The 22701-nt window shown below is 49.3% G+C and overlaps 1 protein-coding gene across 2 annotated transcripts in view; it reads left to right on the forward strand.

The window, feature by feature from the left end:
• Positions 1–3392, forward strand: part of WWOX (WW domain containing oxidoreductase) — a 915505-nt gene extending 912113 nt beyond the window's left edge. For both annotated transcript variants that reach the window (XM_012189589.5, XM_015099953.4), the window contains one exon: positions 2360–3392. In XM_012189589.5, the coding sequence (XP_012044979.1) occupies positions 2360–2548 (189 nt within the window). In that variant the 3' untranslated portion in view covers positions 2549–3392. The remainder of the gene's footprint in view (positions 1–2359) is intronic.
• The last annotated feature ends 19309 nt before the right edge of the window (positions 3393–22701 follow it).

Here is a 22701-nt window from a genome sequence, read left to right on the forward strand (position 1 = left end):
TTTTTTTGGCGTGGTAGCCAAGTGGAGGTTTACACGAAATGAGGCCAGCTTCAATTGCTTTCAGATTCCATGGGGGGAAAATGCGTGTGCCCCCAGCTCCGTCATCAGCTCGATTCTGAATCAGTCTAAGTGCCGAATTTCTCCGCAAAAATACCATTCCGACAACGCGAGAGTGCAACACAGTAGCAGTTTAGAAGGTCAGAGTGGCGCCAGATTGCACTGGGTTTGGAAGAATTCCGCCTGTTGCCTTCCCAAGTGGCCACCTTCTATCCTTTGTCAGGGCTGCTGGAGCTTGTGAAAGGCCAGTTTGTTGCGACGTATGAATGCTGATATTATAGCCACTCCGGAGTGGGGTGCGGAGGGGCCTGGATCTTGGGGTGAGCGGACTCTCTTGCCACTTGGGAGCTCATGACAAACCCCCTGACTGCTCTTCAGTGGGTTTAGCAGTTGCAGAGTACAGCAGAAATCTAAGACAGATGCCCAGAAAATTCCCAAGCCCCATCTCCACCCAGCAGCAGCATCATTCTGAGAATCAAGGCCAAGGTGGTAGTTGGCCTGGGCTGGCGGGACGAGCCCCTCAAGACTCCCATCCATCTCTAGAGGGCACCCCGCTGCCCTTTGCCCCACATGGGGTGCAGGGGACTCGGATGAGCCACTTGAACTTGGGTAGATAAACGTGCTGGATGCAAAGCTAAGGGTTACTAGGAATAACGGCGCAGCGAAAGGGAATCGGAGTGAGGCAGACTTGGGTTCATTAGACCTGGGCCGCACAAAATCAATCTGAAAAGAAGAAGCTGAATCAAGCGCACAGCTGGCTGTCTGGGGAGTGAGCGTGGCTGAGAGGGTTGGGGGACAACTAACCAATTCCCGTTCAGTGCAGGTCACACCGAGGGTTCAAACTTTGGATCCGTGGGTCTCGTCCAGCGCAGTGGACAGCCCCAGGGTCAGAACTCACGCCTCCATCGTGTTCCCATGCCACACCACCCACCTCCCTAACAAGCATGTCACTTGAGTATATTTGCCTACTTGGTTTTCAGCCAAATTCAGTAAGTACCATCCTCTTCAAAACAACCCCCAAGTCTCTTTCACAGTACTTTCCTCAAATGGTAAACACCCCGAGACCTCGCTTCTCAGAATGCCCTGGGCTCCCGGTGATTATGGGCATAACCACAGACACACAAACCAAGGCGTGTTGGGGGGAGGTTCTCCCCCGAGCACTCTGCTGGGGTGTGAAGTCTGTAAGAGGCAGCAGAGGGTCAGCTTTCGGGTGGGGAGGGAACGCGCTTCAGCCTCCCACAGAGGGCTTCAGTGTTTTCCTAACGGTGACCTTATCGCCCGTTATCTTTCTCTGATGCTCCTCCGCCTCCCCCCGGTCCGCCCCTCTATAATTAGTTGGTGCAGCAAGGGCTGTGGTGCACATAAATAATCCGAAGATGCCAGATAAACTGTATTGGTTTTAAATTAGAGCCGTGCCGACCATGTCTCCCTACGAGCACCAGCCTATTATTTTTAATTATGGCTCGCAAAGCAAAGTGATTTCTTGCCCTCCTCCCAGCATCCCTGACAGCATCCTGTCAGCCCGCGTGATGTGGTGCCCCGTCGGCACACACATCCCTAGCCACAGCGCCAGCAGTTACTCGAAAGGTCAGTCAGAAGTGATCAATGGCACTCATTACGACGTGCATGTAGAAGTGGGCCGGGAGGACATGGACCCTCAAGCCGCTGTCCCCCTGCAGGTGCAGGCAGGATGTGACATTTATAGCAAGGTCTCCAGGATCCTGATCAGCTCACAGATTTGCGTCTCGTGTCTGCAGGAGGCACGTGTGTACGGCAGGGAACACGTGTATACGTGCGCGCCTCACACGTCTGCACACTGCCTCCCAAAGCCTTCCCCTTGCAGCACCATGGGCAAAGAGCAGGGGCACACCTGGGGCTGGGCCTGCCTGGCTTTCCGCCTGCTGGGCCACGAGAGAGCGGCGGGTCCAGCTCAGACAGAAGTCTCGTAAGAACGTCTTGGTGTCTCATGACATCATGTGTTGCGCAGTCAGGAGGTTGGGCGGGTTTGTTCCTGCCGGCTGGCAAGGCTCCCATCCTGCTCGCGTTGTCAGCAGAGGCACGGGATGCGACAGGCTGAGAGGCGTGTTGTGTTCAAAGCCTTTTCCTGCATGAGGTGAGGTGGCGCTCCCGGCGGAGTCCATGACGCTGTCCCCAGACGGCCCCGCCATACCTCTGGGTTCGCAGCCCCTGCTGAGCTCCAGTGGCCTCCGAAGCAGATGGGGAGGGCGCTCCCGGTGAAGGACAGCCCCCCGCCACCTCTCGTCTCACGAACTCGTTCTTGTCTCTCCTCTCTGCCCTGCAGCAACAGGGAGCCGCCACCACCGTGTACTGTGCCGTCGCCCCGGAACTGGAGGGCCTGGGAGGGATGTACTTCAACAGCTGCTGCCGCTGCCTGCCGTCAGCCGAAGCCCAGAGTGAAGACTCCGCGCGGGCCCTGTGGGCGCTCAGCGAGCGGCTGCTTCAGGGGGCACCCGGTGGCCCACCCTCCTAGGCGGGCATCGGCCCGACGCCCACCCCGCTGAACCGCCCCCCCACCTCTCACCCCGCGGCCTTCCACATCCCCACAACCCAGACCCGCCAAAGGCCCAGGATGTAAGCACTGACGCAACAGAGCACGCAGCGTTAGGTACCCCTAGGGAGCAGGGCATTGGTGGGGAGAAGGGGCGGTACCTCTTGTCCAGGGCTGGGGGGCAACCCGGGCCCCTGTGCTGCCCTGGCAATGGCCCGTGTGACGGTGAAGCTTCGCCTTCACACGGGCGAAGGGAGGCTCTCCGTCCCACCCCAGAAGCATGTGCAGTCCTCAGCACTCAGGGTCCCCCGGTGCCCCCCACCCCGTCCCCCCAGCCACCACCCCAGCCACACGCCCATGGCCACACTGTAGCCAGGAGCAGGCTTTCTCCTGTCTGGGGAAGAAAGAGCCGGTGCTTATCCTTCACGCACTCACCCGCGAGATCACTGCTCCATCCTGAGCCAGTCTGAGTCCTGGACAGCCCCTCTGGCCCCTGTTCCGGCCGAGGCGGAGGGGACACTGAGAAACGGGCGGCGCGGCCGGTGGGTGCGCTGCCGAGCACTGAGCCGCTGCCGGAGCAGCACAGAGGCCTCCTCAGGGCACAGCAAGCAGACCCCGCGGCGGGCAGGAGAGGCGGCCCGGCACCCCTGAGGATGCCCCGGGTGTTTGGCGGCTGGGGATAAAAGGCCGTTCCCGCCAGCCTTCCCGCAGTCTCAGGAAGGACCCCGTCACAGGTGCACAGCCCCCACGTATCTGTTCAGCGTCCTGTTTCCGCACCCTCTCGTCCCTCCATCCTACGCTTAATAAAAGAGCATGCTTGATATCATCACCTGAAGTCTGTCTTGTTCCTTTAAATGTTTGTTTCAGTTTTGTGTTTTGCTTTTTTGTTTTATGTGTGTGTGAGTGTTTTTTTTTTTTTAGAAAAGCAATCTAGAGGAAAAAATAAAGCGCTTCTTGTAGACGCCAGGAAAACACCATTCGCGTGTCTTCTCTGAGTCTGTTTTGTTTTTGTGCTTTGTGGCTGTCCGCGGGCCGAGTTGTCTCACGCGATTAGCATGCCAGCATCATATTTTCTGTTGAAGAGAGAAAGAGAGAAAAATGACTGTTGTTAAATTTCTCCTTAAGAAGTTTTGTTATTACGCACGGTGGGCCATTTCAGTTCTCACGGTGTGTTCCCCATGTGACGACCCGGTTCTCGGTGAGTAGGCAGTCTCTGCTGAGGTGGATGGGGGTGGTTTGAGGCCCTTGGCCCCGGTCCTGCTTCACTCACACCTGGGCTTCCCGCAGGGATGTAGGAAGGGCCACTTCAGCCACGTGGAGACGATGCCTCTGCTCACACACCAGGAAGGCGGAGCAGAGGGGCACGGCCACCAGTCTCCATCCTGATATTGTCCATCTGGGGCCTCTGGCTCTGTATTCACTCAGACACCACTGCTTTCCAGGGGTCCACAGCCTGGCTACATCCTCCTGTCTAGCTATATTCCCCCTTAACAGAATCCTTGAGGGACCTTGACCAGAGGAGGCAAGCGTCCCCCTCAACCCAGAGCTCCCTAAACCCATCAACACCACTGGTGGGGATGTAAACTGGCCCAGCCACTGTGGGGAACAGTGTGGAGGTTCCTTAAAAAGCTAAAACCAGAGCCGCCTTACGATCCAGCAAGCCCCCTCCTGAGCATACACCCAGCCGAAACCAGAATTTCACAACATACATGCATCCCTACATTCACAGCAGCACGATCCACAATACCCAAGACAAGGAAGCAACCTAAATGTTCATCCACGGAGGAACAGGTAGAGAAGAGGAGAAAAGTATTAGCCATAAAAAAGAAGCGAAAGAACGCCATTTGCCGCAACACGGATGGGCCTAGAGATTACCCTACCAAGTGAAGTAAGTCAGAGAAATACCATATATCACTCACTTATAGGTAGACTCTAAAGTGTACAAACAAACCTGTTTATAAAACAGACTCACAGACTCATAAGAAACAAACTCGTGGTTACCAAAGGGTAGCAAGAGGGGTTAGGAGAGAGAAATCAGGAGTCTGAGATTAGCAGATACACACTGATATATTTAAGTAGACAAACAACGATGTCCTACTTACATAACACAGGGAACTGTAGTCAATATTTTGTAATAAACTAGAGTAGAAAATACATATATCTGAATCACCCTGCTATACACTAGAAACTAACAGAGCACTGTGAATTAACTATACTTCAATGAAAAGCTGAGTCACACAGACCAGGTCTTCATACAGTCCTGCACCCAGCAGACATACACCTAGCACCACATTACAGAAATCCAAAGTTTAGGGTGACACCCCCCACAGTTAGAGCTATAAAATGCCTAGGTCCTGGGTCTACAGGAGTGGTCCCAGTACCCAAGGTCACCATCAGCTTGACCCAAAGTTCTCCAGGTTGTTGATAACCAGAGACCCCACCCAGAACAAAGCCAGGCCTCCCTCCTCTCTCCCCTTACGCCCTGAGTCCACGGGGTCAGACAGTGCCAGTCCCTGTGGGTCACTGCTCCTGCCAGACACGTCTCACTTCCTTGGCTGATGCTGTGGGGCAATTCCTGGACAGGTGAGCAAGTGTACAGCATCAGGCCTCACTCCTTTTTGGTTTTTTGCCTAGTTAAGCCCAGGATCATTGCTTACCGTCTGTCATGGTGCGTATATATAGACACATCACACAGAAACACACATACGTGTCATATGTATGTGTAACACATGTATGCAATACATATGTATATGTTAGTGTGTGTACGCATAAGTGTGTGTGTATATGCAATGTAAACCTAGTCTTCCATAATCACCACCGCTGTTTGCAGGCGCTGTTTATTATGTGCCAGCTGCCACTCTGGGGCCCCCGCCCCACAAGAGGCTATGTGATGACCCCGCTAAAGTAACTGAACGCAGACAAGGTAACTGTGGGGGGAGATAGAGGAGGGTCTGAAGCCCAATAGTAGGGAGTCTGGAGTGGCAATAAACAGAGTTGGAAATCTCTGCTAAAGCCACACCCACCTTCTCACTTTGGGCTCAGATGATGAGACTGATTGAGCGGCCTGCCCACAGCCCCCGGGCTGGGGACCAGAGGGGCAGTCAGCCTGCGGGGCCAGGACGACCGTCTGCACCCGGCTGCAGGAAGGGTGCTGCAGACCCTGTACATGTCCCTGAATAGATGGATATGAGGGGCTTGTTCACACAGCAAAACTGGCCTGTGCAGGCCCAGGGCCTGCTCTCCTCCCGGTGCCCCGCATCTGGGGCGAAGCCTGCCCATTCTGTGCCGCGAACTGGCAGCATGGGCCCGGCCCCGCAGACCTCCTCCCCTGCTTGGCTCTGAGCAGGTCTGCGCCCAGCTTCCCTGCCCGGGTTTGGCCTCCAGGGGACTCGGTGGCCAGGGTCTGGCACCATGGCACCGGGGCCAGGGCCGCCACCCAGGCCAGGGAGAGGGAGCCTTCTCCAGCGAGCTGCTCGCTCTCCCTGAGTCTTGACACCCGAAGGCCGCCGGCATCCACGTGCACGGCTCACGCAGGGACCCCTTGCTGCCACTGATCACTAGGAAACAAGAAACTGAAGCAGCCGCGCCAGTGACCGAAGCTGTGGCATGCGGTTTTGCTCTTTAGAATGGGGTGATGGGCAGTTTTGGTTTGAACCTCCATGAAGGGGGCCTGACCACTTTCATTCAGGTCAGCGCTGGGCCCCGAAGCCTGTTGCAAAATGGCTGCGCATCCGGGCCGCCAGCAGGCACGGCGTCGAGAAGCTCACCTTTTAGGTGAACTTTGGCTGAAGCGCAGCTGCTCGGCAGTGTTCTGTTAGTCTCTGCTGTGCAGCAGAGTGAGTCAGCTGTAGATGTCTACGTATATATACAATCCCCAAAGAAATTCACATTTTAAAAAAAGCATCTAAAATAGCAGCATTATACAAACGAACTTTTTTCCTGATCCTCGAAACCAAATTTACGGTTACCGAAGGGAGGGGGGAGCAGGGGACAGATGAAGAGAGAGGGACTGAGATATCGACACTGCTACGTGTGAAACAGACGCGTAACAAGGACCTACCGCAGAGCGCAGGGAACCGCACTCACTGATTCCGTAATAGCCTACGTGGGAAAAGATCGGAAACAGAGCGGATATGTGGGACTGAGTCACTTTGTTCTACGCCTGAAACTAATACAACATTGTAAATCAACTATATATATTCACACATTTTTTTTAAAACCTTTTAAAATTAATTCAAGAAAAAAATAGTGTATTTACCCTGTTAACTTTTTGTGCCTTTCCACGTATCCAAACTAGTTTGAATTCATTTTAGACTAATAAACAATACCACAAAATATTATCCACATGATGACTGAAACAAACATCTCTGAATTCTGCTTGACGAGAAGCTGTACTAACGATAAAGGCAATTTCTAAAAAGGAAAAGACGGGCCCAGTCAGAGACCACTGTCCTAACAGAGGTTTTCAGCTCTGCTTCATAGTCCTTGGTGCCCCCCCCCCCCCCCCCCCCCCACCCCCCGCCAACACCAAATCACTTTCTTTCTCCATTGTCACTTATTTTAATGGAGGCCTCCGGTGTCGTCCTGCTGGGTCGGGGGCGTCACTGGGAATCCCCTGCTCTGGAACATTCAGGCTAGCTCTAGTCTCTGCTGTTGGCACTAATGGTGCAGCTAGCATCTGTCTTCATCCGGCTCTTCCCTTCTGTTGACTGTCCTCTCCAGCATTCACAGGCACCCCTGAAACTCTCGGATCTAACAGCTCTTGTTTGGTTTTTGCTGCGTGCTTCCATGTGCGATGTGGAAGGCTTACAGCCAGCAGAAGGTACATATTTCTGGGTGGTGGTTGTTGTGTGTGTATGTGTGTGTTTGTGTTTAACAACCTCATCAGCCCTGGGTGTTGGTATTTAAATTTTTTAAAAAACATTTTCACTTCCTTTTGTCACTTTATAACTACTTACATAAAATACCCCTGAGCAACCAGTCTCCTTATTTAAAGTACAAGCATTTTGTCTTCTGTTTTCCCACCGGGCCAAGTTCACAGTTGTAATTAGAATGGACATTTTAGGTGAGTCTGCATTCTGTCTGGGCAGGAAAACGTCAGCCATGCCAGGACATCTTTATCCCATCCCTCCAGCAGTAAGCATCCTGCCTCTGGTACCTTCTCCATCACCAAGGCTAGCACGAGCTGGGCCCCATCTGCATGCCAGCCCAAACCCGAACGGCTCCTGGCTGAAGTGCGGCCTGCTCCTAGGCGTCACACCGCTGGGAATGATCTGTTTCCAAGGCCAGGGCCTGCTGCATCTTGATAGGTCTATGCAGACAGATGCCCTTTACCACTCACTGAGATGGAAGAGGCCCTGTGCCTTCCTCCAGCTTCTGATTTTATCTGAGGTTCACTAGGGTCTGGCTATTTTACTTTGGAGTCATGACAATTTCTCATTGGCTGTTGGGTCCCTTAGGTGAGAAAGTCCACTTTGATAAAGTATCATTTCCTGAGTCCTTACCAGTACTTTGTGCAAAACACATGACCTGAAATGCTGTTTTTGCTCATTTAAACCTCACGAGTTTTGAATGCAATGTCACTGTCCCCTTTTTACCAGTGAGGAAAATATTTAAATCAAATATTTCAAGGAGGCGGATGGGCCCCCTCCAGGGTAAAGTAATTGGAGATTCATCCCCTTTGGACTGAAACTCAAAGACAAGAGAAAGCAGGACAATTCAGGGAGAAGGCTGGGCCCTGCCCACAGCACATATTTCTCACTCTCAAAGTCAGGAGACCTCCCCAACCAGACATGAGCAGAAAAGGTTCGTTGGAGGCCAAACAGGAGTCATGTCAAGGGATGTTCTACCCAGACGCCTTTTCGGTAAAATCCATCTTGGCTAAGAAACGGGTGTGCACACGTGGGAGGATCCTGAGGTATACCAAATACAGACCGTGAACCAGGCAAATCGGAATGATTGGCCAAGGGAAACTCGGAAGAAATACCCCATGAAAGCAATGCGAACTGCCACGAGGGTGCGACTCAGGGCCTCTCCCCCCGAGTCTGCCCGTGTGTCTGTCCACACGTCCAGTACTCTTTTTTTCCTCTTAATGATACTTCGCTTCACCGCTTTCTGTCTTTGAGGGAATTCCTTCCTGCATAGCGGAAGGTGCAGGCCCTTGTCACTGACCGCCAGTCTAGTACTAGGCTGGGATCCGGTGCTTTTCACCACCGCGACACGGCCCATCTCAGGCTGGGGACCCGAGACCCACTCCAAGCCGTTGCAGGCCGAGGCCACCTGAGATCAGGGCCACCGGTTCCTGTGAGATGTTGTCCCGGTCACTTAATCTCTCTGAGCCCCGTGTCCCAACCCCAAGATGCATTTGCGGTTTCTCTTACCCCTCCAACTTCATCTCTCCCTTGTTTTACTTTCTATATACACACAGATGTTTTTCTAAGCTGAACAAATGGGTGTTCGTTAGTAATCCACTTGAATATAGTTTTATTTTTTCTCTGTACTCTTTAAATATGACCTGTGAGATTGGTTGAAGGTGGGGGTAGGTCTATCATTGTATTTAAATACAGTTGTTCTTAGAAATCATTGCTGAATAATATTTTTTTTCTACAAAATGTATTACTGTTTGCTGTTTTCATTAGAAAGTTGAAATGTACGTTCAGCGTTTAAATTTGGAAATCAGGAAAACAAATATTCCCACGGTCTCACCCCTCAAAGACAACCACTGTGACTGTTCTGATGTATATATCCCCTTTCTCTCTTTTTAAAAAATGAATTGAGTTTATTTGTATCTTTTCAGTTTTATATAATGCAATTATACTCCACATACAGTTTTATATATTTTAAAGTAAATAAATCCTGGATACATCTTCTGCTACCCTTACGATCCTGCATTCAGCAAGCAGGCGCGCCATAGTTACCCGAGCCTTGCGCTGTTACTGGAGAGCTGTCTCCCTCATCGCTGTCTTTTCATTAATACGTAGAATGCTTAAATAAACAGAAGTGCATAAGATTTGGGGAGACCGGTTTGATTTATTTCCAAAGGGAATGTAGGGCAAACAACAGGGGCGTTTTTAAGCCTCCGGGTTACCTCCTGTCGGGAAACCTTTTCCGGGCTGCCCACGGGGCTGGTTTTGACCTCTGCCCAGAGTTTCCTGGAGCAGGGCAGGTGTGCGTGCTGGCAGTTGGTTTATTTTGCCCCGATACTCTGCCTGTCTGTGGTTTGGCGGCCTTTTTTCTCGGGGCTGGCCGTGCAAGTTTCCTGGGATAGAAAGCTCTTGCTTCTGCGACCGGGACAGGAGAGGGCAGGAGCGGTGTGCCAGCGAAACCAGAAAGGGCTGAGCACAACAGAACCCAGCTCAATTCCAGGTCAGCTGGTTTTGCCAGCCTTTGAAGGCATCACGGTGTTCTCCATGCGGCTGTTTTGGGACCTACTGAGCAAGTCTGAGAACTGTCTTGGCCGGGACGGCGTGTGTTCAGACTTCTTGGCACGGTTAGCTGAGGCAGGGCTGGCCCCTTGGACTCGGTCCTGGGGGAGCTTTACCTGGTGGGGCCTAGATGTGAAGGGCTGATGATGAAGCCCTAGCTTTTCCCTCTCACTAGTGGCTGCCTTCAAGCTCATTTCAGAGACAGAGGCTAAATTCCTTCTTGGATGATTTAGGGAGAATTTCAGTCAGACCATCCCATTTCCTGAACAAGATTCCAGAACCTTCTAGAAGCCCGTATAAATCTCCCTAAATATTTCCAAAGCCTTCACAGTTTCAGCACACTCTCAAAATAGAGACGCATGGGAAAAAAGCAACATATAGACAGGTAGGTAGATATGATCTCAACTGAACAACTGGTATTATTAGCAATGATATTAAGTACTATTTAAAATAAAATCACTGTAAGCATTACTAGTAATACAAACTCCAGACCCCTTGACCTAGAAATTCAAGTTCTAAATTTTAGAACTCTAAAGCAGGGCAGTTCTCCCAGTCTGCGCAGATGATAGGGGTGTATGTGTGACTGTGTATATGGGTGTGTGCATATACATATCAGGAGTTTGGGAATTCAAAAACTCCATTAACATACTAATGGATCTGAGAAGTACAGTTACTAGAAATGATTTAAATATGTTTAATTTCAAATGTTTTGAACACAGGCCACTGGGTATTTTTGTTGTTGTTGTTGTTTAAAGTTAGCGTTTTGTTAACAGGGCCTTGCTCTCCGGGATATAGAGACATGTTTTTCTTAAAGCAATGATTAATAATGATGACAACAACAACGACAGGGATAAACAACTGAGGTCAATTTAAATGTCCAACAGTTGGGGTCAGGGCTCTCTGACCACCATGATGTTCTGGAAAAAATTCAGTTAAGTGAAAAGATGTTTTTAACATATTAAGTGAAAGATGTAGGTTATAAAAGTCTATAAGGTATTGTGTTTCTGTGCATGTAAATTACATATTGCAAGGGAGAGAGCTGTGAGGTGTTAACAGTGGTCATCTCTGGGCAGAGGACACATACGTGCCTTTTCCTCTTTATGCCTGTCCGTATTCCTCACGTTTTCTACAATGGAAGTATGCCCAATAACATTCTAAAAGTAAAAGTTATAAAAGCAGACAGCGTACCAACGCTTGTAAAACGTGCCGGTTGCCTCTGGCAGTGTTCTGGCTCAGCTGTGGGCTGACTCGGGCCCAGTAACTGATCCTCCAGAAGGTTCTCGGGCTGACACACTACACCAGTGCAACGGCTTTCGAGTTCCGCAGGAAGGGCGTGGGGTCTGAGGGCCTCATCCCGCAGGGGCAGGTGTGAGAGAGTACTTGGGGTCTCTTGGCAGCTCTGTCTGAACTACGCCTCCCGCTCAGGCACCCCCTCCTGCTGGCTTGGGCTGGGTCAGCTTTCCACAAGAGCCCTTCCTCCGCGGCAGCAATAACGCTGCCAAGGTCGGAGTGACTTACCTCCCACCTCAGCACTCCCGTTAACCTTGAGCGCTCACACCCAGCCCCTGCAGAACCCAGACCGCGGACAGACGCCAAGTCCCTTTCTACTTTTTGTTTTATTACTGCTTGCTAAAAGTTTGAACCAAATGATAAATGGAAGTATTGATTTTGTTTGTTTATCTCCCTGACCTCTGTCAACGTAAAGTTTTAAGAAAACAGACTATTAGAAAAGTAAAGTTATATGTCTTACGTTATTTTAAACACATATACTCATCCAAAAACCTTAAGGGGAATATTTACACCTCCGGAGAAGATGCACAGGTGGCCAAAAGCGCATGGAAAGCTGTTCAACATCACTGATTATCAGAGGACTGCAAGTCAACACTGTCATACTCACAACCAGTCAGGACGGCCAGCATCAACACGTCTGCAAACAATCCGTGCTGGAGAGGCTGGGAGAAAAAGGAGCCCTCCCGCGCTGCCGGTGGGAAGGCAAATTGGTACAACCACTGTGGAGAACAGCGCAGAGTTCCATAAAAAGCTGAGAGCTCGCGTACGATCCACAGTCCCACGCCTGGGCATGTATCCAGAGAAAACGGACTTGAAAAGATACACACTCTTGTGACATTCACAGCAGCACTACTCATGGGGGCCAAAATATGGAAGCACGCTACCTGACCGTCGACAGAGAGATGGATAAAGAGGACGTGCGCAAGAACACAACGGAGTACTACTCAGCCATAAAAAAGAGCAAAACAAGGCCATTTGCAGTGACCCGGGTGGATCTAGAGATTATCATACCAACTGAATTAAGGCAGATGAAGACCAAGGCCATATGACTCCCCTTACACGTAGAATCTAAAAAAGGCTACAAATGAACTTTTTTTTACAAAACGTAAGTAGACTGACAGACGTAGAAAACAAACCCATGGTTCCCGAAGGGGAAAGTGGGGAGGGGGCAGGGATAGATTAGGGATTTGGAAGTCATGGGTGTACGCTATTATATGTATAATAGATAATTGCCAAGGACCTACTGTATATATCATAGGGAACTATATCCAATACCTTGTAGTGATATATAATGGGAAAGAATATGAAAAAGAAATATATATATATATATATATATATATACAGAGAGAGACAAAATTATATAACTGAATCACTTTGCTGTGTACCTGAGACTTAATGCAGGATTGTAAATCAGCTACATTTCAATTCGTAAAAATTTTGAGTTTTGTTACTTTCCAGTTGGGAAGAAAGTATACAAAGTACAGCATCTAGCAAGGAAATATGAATGACTAAGAAAACCATCAAACTAATTCCTCCACCCACTGTGGGTCTAAATCAGAACACCACAGGTGTCATCCCCTGGTACCTGAACTGCAAGCTTCCTCAGGGAAAGCCAGGGGAAGCGGCTTCACCAGACCTTTCTCTGACTGCATCACTCCACGTCATGGTGGAAGGTGCTTCCAGACTTGTGGTGAGACAGGCCTTCAGTTCACCTTCCCCTGGAAGGAGCTGATTTCTGCAGCGCTGAGCCGGAGGCAGCCTGCCTGCTAAATTTCATCCTGTTTTTATAGGCCTTTTGCATGCAGTGTTAAGCACACAGCCCTACCATCTAATTAAAAGGCTCTTATCAATTTGCAGGATAGTTGCTTATGGGAAAAAACTTATAATAAACACGCAACCCCAAGGTAAACATCAATCACCCACTGAGAATGTTAGCATTTGGTCCTGTGCCCCTGAAGAATGTGTAGAGAAGCACTCACTTTGAGAACCATCCCTGTTAACTTCTTAGAACTGAATTGCACAGGACCTTTCTGAGGAAGGGACGCAGGAGGAGGCGATGCCAAGGGGAGGTCTTTCCGGCACTCTGATTCAGCCGTGACTTCTGTCCTTTGGCCTGGCTTCTGTGGGTGCCACTGGCAGTGGCAGAAACACATGTGGTTCCTCTTAAAAATGAAAGAATCAGTCAAGCCTGGGACAGTGGTTAATAGAGGCTTGTAATGGATGTCAGTTTCCCATGGTGGAGTGGCCTTTCTGAATCTAACATCCTAGGATGAGAGGCCAGCTCTCCTGGACAAATGACACTTATTTAACAGCAAGATGGGCTCCTGAGATCCATGGATGCGCCTTTTTGGGGGGAGGGTGAGCGTGAAGCCAAGGTGTTCCTGACCCCTCCTCCCCAGAGTGATGTCTTTTTCTAATGCTGTGGGGCAGGCACGCCTTCTGTCGTGTTTCTCTGCCCCAAACCTACAATTGTCCCCGTGTCTACAATTGGCTGCAGTTTGTCAGGCTGGTCTGGTTCAAATATCTATTTTTAAAAATCACCCCCAAAGCAAATTAAAATCAGAAATGTCATGTTCTTTGGTGTAGTCACATCAGTCTGACCACTGGGAACACGGGGAAAAGAAGCTTCCAGGCCGAACAGGAGGAAGAGTGGAGGTGCTGTCGCCACCCGGCTATAAAAGCCAGACCGAACCCACCCCTCCAGTGCCCCGCCCCCAGACTTGCTCTGTGCCAGCAGGCTCTTCTGAGACAGGATGCTGGCCTGCCCCAAGCCCAGCACGGCTGGGAGATCATTTAACGACCCGGCTGAGGATGGGGAGGGACATGGCACCATTTTGCTATTCCAGCCTGGTTTCGAGGGGGAACAGTGGCTGTTAAGTTCTGACTGCATTTTATTTTCTAAGCTAATATCAGAGGTACACCAGGAGAAAGCATTAGAGGAGTGTGGTCTAGCTCCTAAAAGCTGGAAGACGTGAAAATAAAATGACCTACTCTGTGGGACAGAAGACCGAGGCCTCAGCAGCAAGCACAGAGGGAAAACACTTTGCCCATTTGATTTGAGTGCAATTTTTGTCTATGTGTAATTGTGCATCTCTCAGACATCAGCCTGCCTATCTTTCTGTCTACAGGCTCACTTCAACACAGCAGAGAAAGGACGATTATACTGTGAAAAGAGAGCAGGAAAAAATGTATTTTAATGGAGTTAAGACAACCATGTAGGCAATATATGCATAAAAACGACGCAAGGCACTGTGATCTACTAAAGTGGCTGTGTCGGCAAGGCATGAACACGGGGGACCGGGGTCTAGGCTAAGGTCCCTCCTACTCTCACAGTTGCTTTAAACTTTTCTATAGGTACAGACTTTGTGCAAGAACATCTCCATGTTATTAACTCCTCTTTTGGTGGAATTCATATTCCAGGATTTAGATGTTCCCTAATTAACTTGACAATCTCCCTATTATATAAAGAAAGCTGGAGCCCTGATATATTCCAATATCCAGTCTAGACCATGGGGGAGTTTATTCAGAAGACTCTTAGAAGCACATTTACCCCAACATTAGGCACAGGTTTGGGGCTTAAGCCTCCCCTGTCTGGCACCCATGTCACATGACCATGTGTGAGGTTTGGTAAAAACCAGATTCATGAAAACATCAAAATATCCAGATAAACATGTCAAGAGTTATTCTCTAAGCCACCCTGTGATCACACAGCCAAGCTTTCCCCACAAACTGACCCCTATTTGATAGGATTTGATAGGATTAGACACAGCAGAAATCTCAGAAATCACATTCCAGTTCAATAACAGTCGGAAAAGTGTTACCATAAAGACAGGCAATTCTTAGTTTTCATGCAGTGAAGAAGGATCTTTGCCTAAATAATGGAAAATCAATGTAGTATATTAAAAAGCAGAGATATCACTTTGCCAACAAAGGTCCGTATAGTCAAAGCTATCCTTTTGCTAGTAGTCATGTATGGATGTGAGAGTTGGACCATAAAGAAGGTTGATTGCCAAAGAATTGATGCTTTTGAACTGTGGTGTTGGAGAAGATTCTTGAGAGTCCCTTGGACTGCAAGGAAATCAAACCAGTCCGTTCTAAAGGAGATCAGTCCTGAACATTCGTTGGAAGGATTGATGTTGAAGCTGAAGCTCCAATACTTTGGCCACCTGATGTGAAGAGCTGACTCTCTGAAAAAGCCTGTGATGCTGGGAAAGATTGAGGGCAGGAGGAGACGGGGATGACAGAGGATGAGATGGTTAGATAGCATCACCGACTCAATGGACATGAATCTGAGCAAATTCCAGGGGATAGTGGAGGACAGAGGAGCCAGGAATGCCACAGTCCATGGGGCTAGAAAGAGTTGGACACAAGTCAGCGACTGAACAGGAACAAAACATAGAGGATGAGTCATGTATTCACTCAGCAAACAATTGTTAAGCACTTCCTGTCGCAGTTCCTATGTCATGCCATGAAATGCAGAGAGAGAAATGCCTTGTGTTACCCTGGAGCTCAGACTAGAGACTGGAAGCAGATCCAAAAAACAAGTGATCCAGGACCCTTACACAAATGCAGGGGGTCAAGATCACGCTGGACTTTACCTACTGGCCCTAAGCGTTCCCTCTACAGAGGGCTGGGGATGCCTTCTCCCAGAGCTGTGGGGCCGGGGTGTGTCATAGTGAAGGCACCCTCAATGGGGGCCTTGATGGGATAAATGCAGACGTGGGATCAGCAGAGAGAAGAGCCTGCTGTGCCTCACTGGGAGGGGCTGGGATGCCAAGAAAACTCCCCAACAAAGTAACACTGATGTTTCAAAAATAGTAGACAAGCAGATTTAAAAATAAGTATGCAGAACAGAATAGGATTGAATGCTAATTTTTGCTTTCATTAAATATTTTAAGAAACTGCTCACAGAGATCTGCCCAGCCTCCAAAGACCTTGACAGGGGAAGCAACCTTCTTATTTTCAAGGCACCACTGGGTCTTTTCACACCATCCTGGGCTGAAGAGGCATCTCCCTTCACACTTGGGTGCTACACGCAGGGTCTGCTTCGGGGGCAGCCAATGGTGACACTTTGTAAGCCAGCAAACAGTGGTAGTTCTGCACAGACCACACAATTAATTTTATTTTCGCCCTCAGCCAGATTTCCAACAAAGACCCCAGAGATGTCTGGAAAATTAATTTATTAAAAAGCAATAGCTTGATAATACACACGATGGCAGAAGAAATGAATATGTTCAATATCTTATAAAACAGTTGGCAATCACATAATAGAACATTCATTGTCAATTTAGTAGCTTGTCTCATTATGCTCGGCAAATAGTTGTAAAATAGTGTATTATTCATGAACCAACATGCGTTAATTACTTTTAGTGCACATTTATTTTTCAAATGCAGGAAGAGTTAGATTCATCTAGAAAAGCAACTTATTTTGCAAAAGTCTGCTCCAGGCCCCTTTCAAATAAAGAGCCTCAGGGTGTGTTTCTTAGGCCTGTTGATGCACACAGGTGAAGCTCAGTCCCAGCCTTGAGCAGGTGGGGACAGTCCCTGCCTTGGCTCGCGCGGCAGAGGACTAGCTGATACGAACCCCCCGGATGCAGAATCCACCCAGGGCCTCAGTCAGTCCTGACCTAGGTGGGTAAGAAGCAATTCAGCTACATGAGCCTCACCATTGACTTGGCCATGGAACCTGTTTTGCAGTGGGATATGAGCAAACAGACAAGCAGGGGACTAAAGTGTCCTTGCATTCCTAGCTCTGCCTTTTCACACTCCTGCCTCCTACCATGAGAGGAATACTCCCAGGGGACCACTAGTCAAAAAAAAAAAAAAGAGTCATAGAGTCATATCAAGTAGATATGAACCCAATACATAGCCTAGAGCCACACCCAGCCTGGATCAGCTGACCCTCAGCCTACAGACAGATAAGATTGCTGCTTTAAGCTGCTACATTTTGGGGGAATGGGGTGATTTGTTATGCAGCAAAAGCTGACTGATACATCAAGCATACACAGAATTTACTTTGGGATGCCCTGGAGGAATCCTCAAATCGACTGGCAATCAATTTACCGCTCTTAACACCTGCTTTGGAAGCTGTCTGGCCCACGAGAACATAAACCCAAGACAGAAGCCACCCATGGTGTAGAGAAAGAAGATTTTTTTCCCCATGTGGGCCTCACAGTGGCAGCCGCCAAAGCAGCCAGTCTAACTGTGAGCCTGGATTTGTATCAAGCTGCTGCTCATGTGGGCAGCTCAGTGCATGGGCTCCAGAGTAAGTAGGGAGAGGAATTGATTTAGTTAACACCGGCTAACAGTTCTTCCCTGCAGCAGCAAGGAAATCGAATCTCCAAAAATCTCAGACCATGCAGGGTTGTTATACATAGTGAACATAACAGAGAAAACACCCAGCACCCTAGGCACACAATAGCCATTGGTAGTAGGTGGCTCAGGCAGTAAAGAATCTGTCTGCAATGCAAGACACCCAGGTTCAATCCCTGGGTTGGAAAGATCCCCTGGAGAAGGGAAAGGCTACCCGCTCCAGTATTCTTGCCTGGAGAATTCCATGGACAGGGGAGCCTTATGGGCTACAGTCCATGGGGTCGCAAAGAGTCAGACACGACCATGTGACTAACACACACAGTAGCGATCAGAGTCCCAGTCACGGTCGCTATTTGGTCTATTCCTTGACAGTAGAATTCGGCAGCAGAAGGAAGGGCAGGAAACACCCTTCCCAGCCCCAGCTGCCAGTCAAGCCTCCCAGAGCCCGGGCACCCTTCCCAGTCCCCTCTCAAGACCCCTCCTTAGCGATCATCCCAGAACTCCACTGAGCCCAGCCAGGGGCTGAAACCCTGATGCTTCCATAGTCCGTGTTGGAGGGGGGAGGTGGGCATAGCCTGAGCTTCAAAGGGTAGGAGGAGAGCTCCCAGCTCAAGCACCTGGTTTCCAAACTGCATGGCTTTCTGGCCTCTCCTCTGCCATAGCACACTCAATTGCCATAGCTCCCAGTTGGCCTCTAGGTCCTGAAGAACACTTGGCCACCACTCAGCTCTGCTGAGCCATCCTCACAGATGCCTGAGTCAGGGCACAGGCTGTGTCCTCTCCCTGGGGTCTCCTTTCCCTGCATCTCCCTCCTCTAGGTCCACCGAGAACTCCTACACACCCTTCAAGGCCAAGATCCCAGGCCATGCCTTCCAGTGAGCTCTCCAGGGAAGGGCCAGCACTCCTGTCCTTGCGTTCCACTGAATCCCATGCTTCCCAAGGTGTTTAAGCAACGGTGCTGTTTTCTCGTGTTTGGTCAGTCCCCTGTTTGTTGCGTTCAGCCAGATCTTTGAGAGTACAGACAGCATCTCACTTCCATCAGGGTTCTCAGCCCCTTGCATCGCGTTGGGACAAAGTGCTCAGGAAATGTTCTGTATAAATGAATGATGTTTTTGTGGAGGCCAGCTGAAAGGCGCTCGTCCCTTTCCTTGCCCCGCTGCTATTCCCTTTTCGGCCTCTGCTGTCTAGATCCCCAGCATTCCCCACTGAAGACACGGCAGGAGATCGGAGCTCCTTCTTATTAGGAGTTAAAAAAAGAAAGAATAAGTACACGCCATCTCGAATGACTCCAAGCCCTCCAGGGACAACCTATGCAGGGTTTACAGAGAGGAAGGGGGCATGCGAAGACATTTCTAATTAAATTCTTTAGTGCTGCTACTTGACCTCATTTCAACTGTGCCATAAATCTCAAAAAAAAAAAAAACACTTAAATCCAAAATTTTAAATAACACTTATGCTCTGGTTTAGAACAGGGACTCTCCTTAATCCATGAGCTGGACACACTTTGGTTGCCAGGGTCTATTGTGGGACTGGATCAGTGAAAGGCTGCTGACCATTTCAATTAAAATGTTTTCAAGGATTTCTCAATAATAAACTGGTCTTGCCTATAATTACAGATGAAATAATAATTTAAAAAAACCCCTCACAATCCTCTGTGTAATGTTAGGGCACACCGTTGGTGTCATGTACCAAGACAAATACCTCCGTGAGACAGGGAGCCGTAGAAACAATTAAAGTATAAATCCCAGGCCCCCGTGAACACTCAGCTCTATTAGCTGACTTTGTCCCTGGTCACAGAGCTCACTCGTGGCTTGGGAGGGAAGGGTATCGGCCCTACTTCAGTGAAAGCATAATTCCACTCTGTAAATCTCTGCTGTAATTGGTCAATAAACATACACTTTGGCAAAATGACCACGGGGGTGACTGGTTAGAGAATCTCCGCCCTCATATTTCTCACTCTCCGTGGTCCTTCTAGCTTTGAGAGTGGCCTGTTCACACAGCAGCTGGGCGTGCAGAGCGTGGAGCCCGGCAGCTCCAGGTAGGTTAGTTCCTCCTCAGAGGTCGCTCAGGAGGAAGCGTGTTGTTACACCATTGACCCAGTCTGTCCTGGGGTTTCTCAAGCTCAGTTTGGGGTTGGATAATCCTTGGCCGAGTGGAGCTGTCCCATGCAATGCAGGGTGTTCCACGGTGCTGCTGTAGGAGGCAGCGTGGTGAGGGGCAGCCTGGCCTCGGCTCACGTGATGCCACATGACTCACACCCCACCTGTGTGACACCCCCAAATGTTCCCAGACGTTGCCAACCGTCCTGCCGGGGGCAAACTTACCCCGATTAGCAACCCACAGGATGGGGTGGCAGCGGGTGGGGATGGGGCGCATAATATTTGCAAACAAAGTGACCAACAAGGGATTAGTCTTCAAAATATACAAACAGCTCACACAGCTCTATAGCAAAAGAACCAATCAACCCAGTGAAAGAACGGACTGAAAGTCTACATAGACACCTCTCCAAAGAAGACATACAGACGACCAAAACCTGCATGAGAAGATGGTCAACATCATTGATCATCAGAGAGATACAAATCAAAACTACAGTGAGGTATCACCTCACACCTGCCAGAAGCCATCATCAAAAAAGCTACCAACAGTAAGTTCTGGAGAGGATGTGGAGAAAAGGGAACTGTCCTCCTGGGGATATATCCGAACTGTAATTCGGAAAGACACATAACCAAGACACGGGGACAGAAATGTCCCTCAAGAGATGAATGGATAAGAGATGCGGTACGTATGTGCAACGGAGTATTACTCAGCCCGTAAAACAGACCAAAATGGGGCATTTGCAGCCTCGCGGATGGACCTACAGATCATCATACTAAGTGAAGTGAGTCAGACAGAAAGACAAACATTATATGTAGAATCACTTATGCATAGAGTCTGATTTTGTAAATGATGCAAATGAAGTTATTTACAAAATAGAAACAGATTTACAGATATCAGAAACAAACTTAACAGTTAACAAAGGGGAAACATGGTGTGTGGGGGGGAGGGATAAATTGGGAGCTTGAGAGTAAGGCACACACACTGCTGTGTATAAGGCAGATATTCAGCAAGGACCTACTGCGCAGCACAGGGAGCTCGCCTCAATATGAAAAGAATGAATTGATGTGTAACTGAATCACTTTGTTGCTCACCTGGAACTAATGCAGCAGTGCAAAGCAACTCTAATAAGTTTTTACAATCTTTTTTATTTAAAAAAAAAGAACCCCTGGTCTAGTCAGGTTTCCCATGCGTCGTGGACTTAGCACCCCATACAGACCAGTGAAGTTGCTCTGTCGTGTCCAATTCGTGTCTGGGACTGTAGCCCACCAGGCTCCTCCATCCATGGAATTTTCCAGGCAAGAGTACTGGAGTGGGTTGCCATTCCCTCCTCCAGGGGATCTTCCTGACCCAGGGATCGAACCTGGGTCTCCTGCATTGCAGGCAGACACTTCACCATCTGAGCCACCAGGGAATCCCACCCCATAAGGGACAAGTCACCGTACTCTGGGACCTGTTTTTCACCTGATCAGTTTCCCTCCTGAACTTGTTCTCAGCTGACCTGGCATGGATCTCTCGCTGGCCCTTCACGTCTCCCTGCTCCTGCCTGTGCGTGTGGTTCTTGGTTTCTGGAGTCTGACCTGCGTCACCCCCTGAAGGATCCTGACCCTCTCTGAGGCTGTTCCTTCTTGGACTCAACTGTGACAGGTGACCCACAGACTTGGTCAAGCCTTGCCTCTGGTCCCCTCGGACAAAGTCCAGCCTCCACCGCCACCAAAGACAGCTCTGCAGTGGCCCAGCAGGTTCTCCTTGAGTCCGAGTTATCCCTGGTTGCAAGAGAGATCACAAAAGAATCTCATGCTTCTTTCCAAGTTCGTAGAAAGAGGTGCCCTCTCTCTTTAGGTTTTAGATTTCCACTGGATCCAACAGAGCTGGGGACTCCAGAGGTCAGTCTGATCTCTTGGTTTATTTTGAATGCTTAGTCTAATCATATAACAGTCTGTGGCCTCCCAAGGCAATAGAAATAAAAACAAAAATAAAACGAATAGGGCCTCATCAAATGTACAAAAGCTTTTGCACGGCAAAGGAAACCATAAACAAAATGAAAGGACAGCCCACAGAATGGGAGAAGATATTGACAAACGTTGCGCCTGACAACGGCAAAGTATCCAAAATACACAAACGCCTCATGTAATTCAACAAAACCAACAACCCAATCAAAGGAGCGGGTGGAAGACCTAAAGAGATCCTTCTCCAAAGAAGAAACACAGACGACCAATAGGTGTATGTGAGATGATCACCACTGCTAGTTATTAGAGAGACACAGATACTAAACTACAATGAGGTTCCACCGCCCACTGGTCAGAACGTGTGTGTGCTAAGTTGCTTCAGTCGTGTCCAAGTCTTTGCGACCCCATGGACTGTAGCCCACCAGGCTGCCCTGTCCATGGGATTCTCCAGGCAAGAATACTGGAGTGGGTGGCCATGCCCTCCTCCAGGGGATCTTCCTGACCCAGGGATCGAACCTGTGTCTCCTGTAGCTCCTGCGTTGCAGGCAGATTCTTTGCCGCTGAGCCACGGGGAAGCCCTCATACGGACCTCACACTGGTCAGAATGGCCATCGCTAAAAACGCTGGAGAGGCTGTGGAGAAAAGAGAACCCTCCTACACTGCTGGAGGGAATGTAAGTTGGTTCAACCACTATGGAAAACTGTACGGACATAAAACTAGAAACAGAGTCACCACAGGATCCAGACAGAACTGTGAATCAAAAGGACACAGGCACCCCTATGTTCGGAGCAGCACTGTTTACAGTAGCCAAGACGTGGCAGCAACCGAAATGTTCATGGACGGAAATATGGATCGTCTATGGCCATGTGTTAGAAAAAGTAGGGTCTGGACCATTCTGTGAACTTCCGCTAAAATTTAACACTTGGCATTATAGCTGCCGAACTGTTACCATTATTGTATCTGGGGCCTGATGCCTTTGGGGGTACCAGGTGCCAGGAACAGTGGTTCTCCAGAAATGGAAAATGGGGTTGAGATTAAGATGCAGGACATTCAATTTAATTTGAAT

This window comes from Ovis aries, chromosome 14 (genome assembly GCF_016772045.2).
Source record: "Ovis aries strain OAR_USU_Benz2616 breed Rambouillet chromosome 14, ARS-UI_Ramb_v3.0, whole genome shotgun sequence".
Taxonomy (NCBI): Eukaryota; Metazoa; Chordata; class Mammalia; order Artiodactyla; family Bovidae; genus Ovis; species Ovis aries.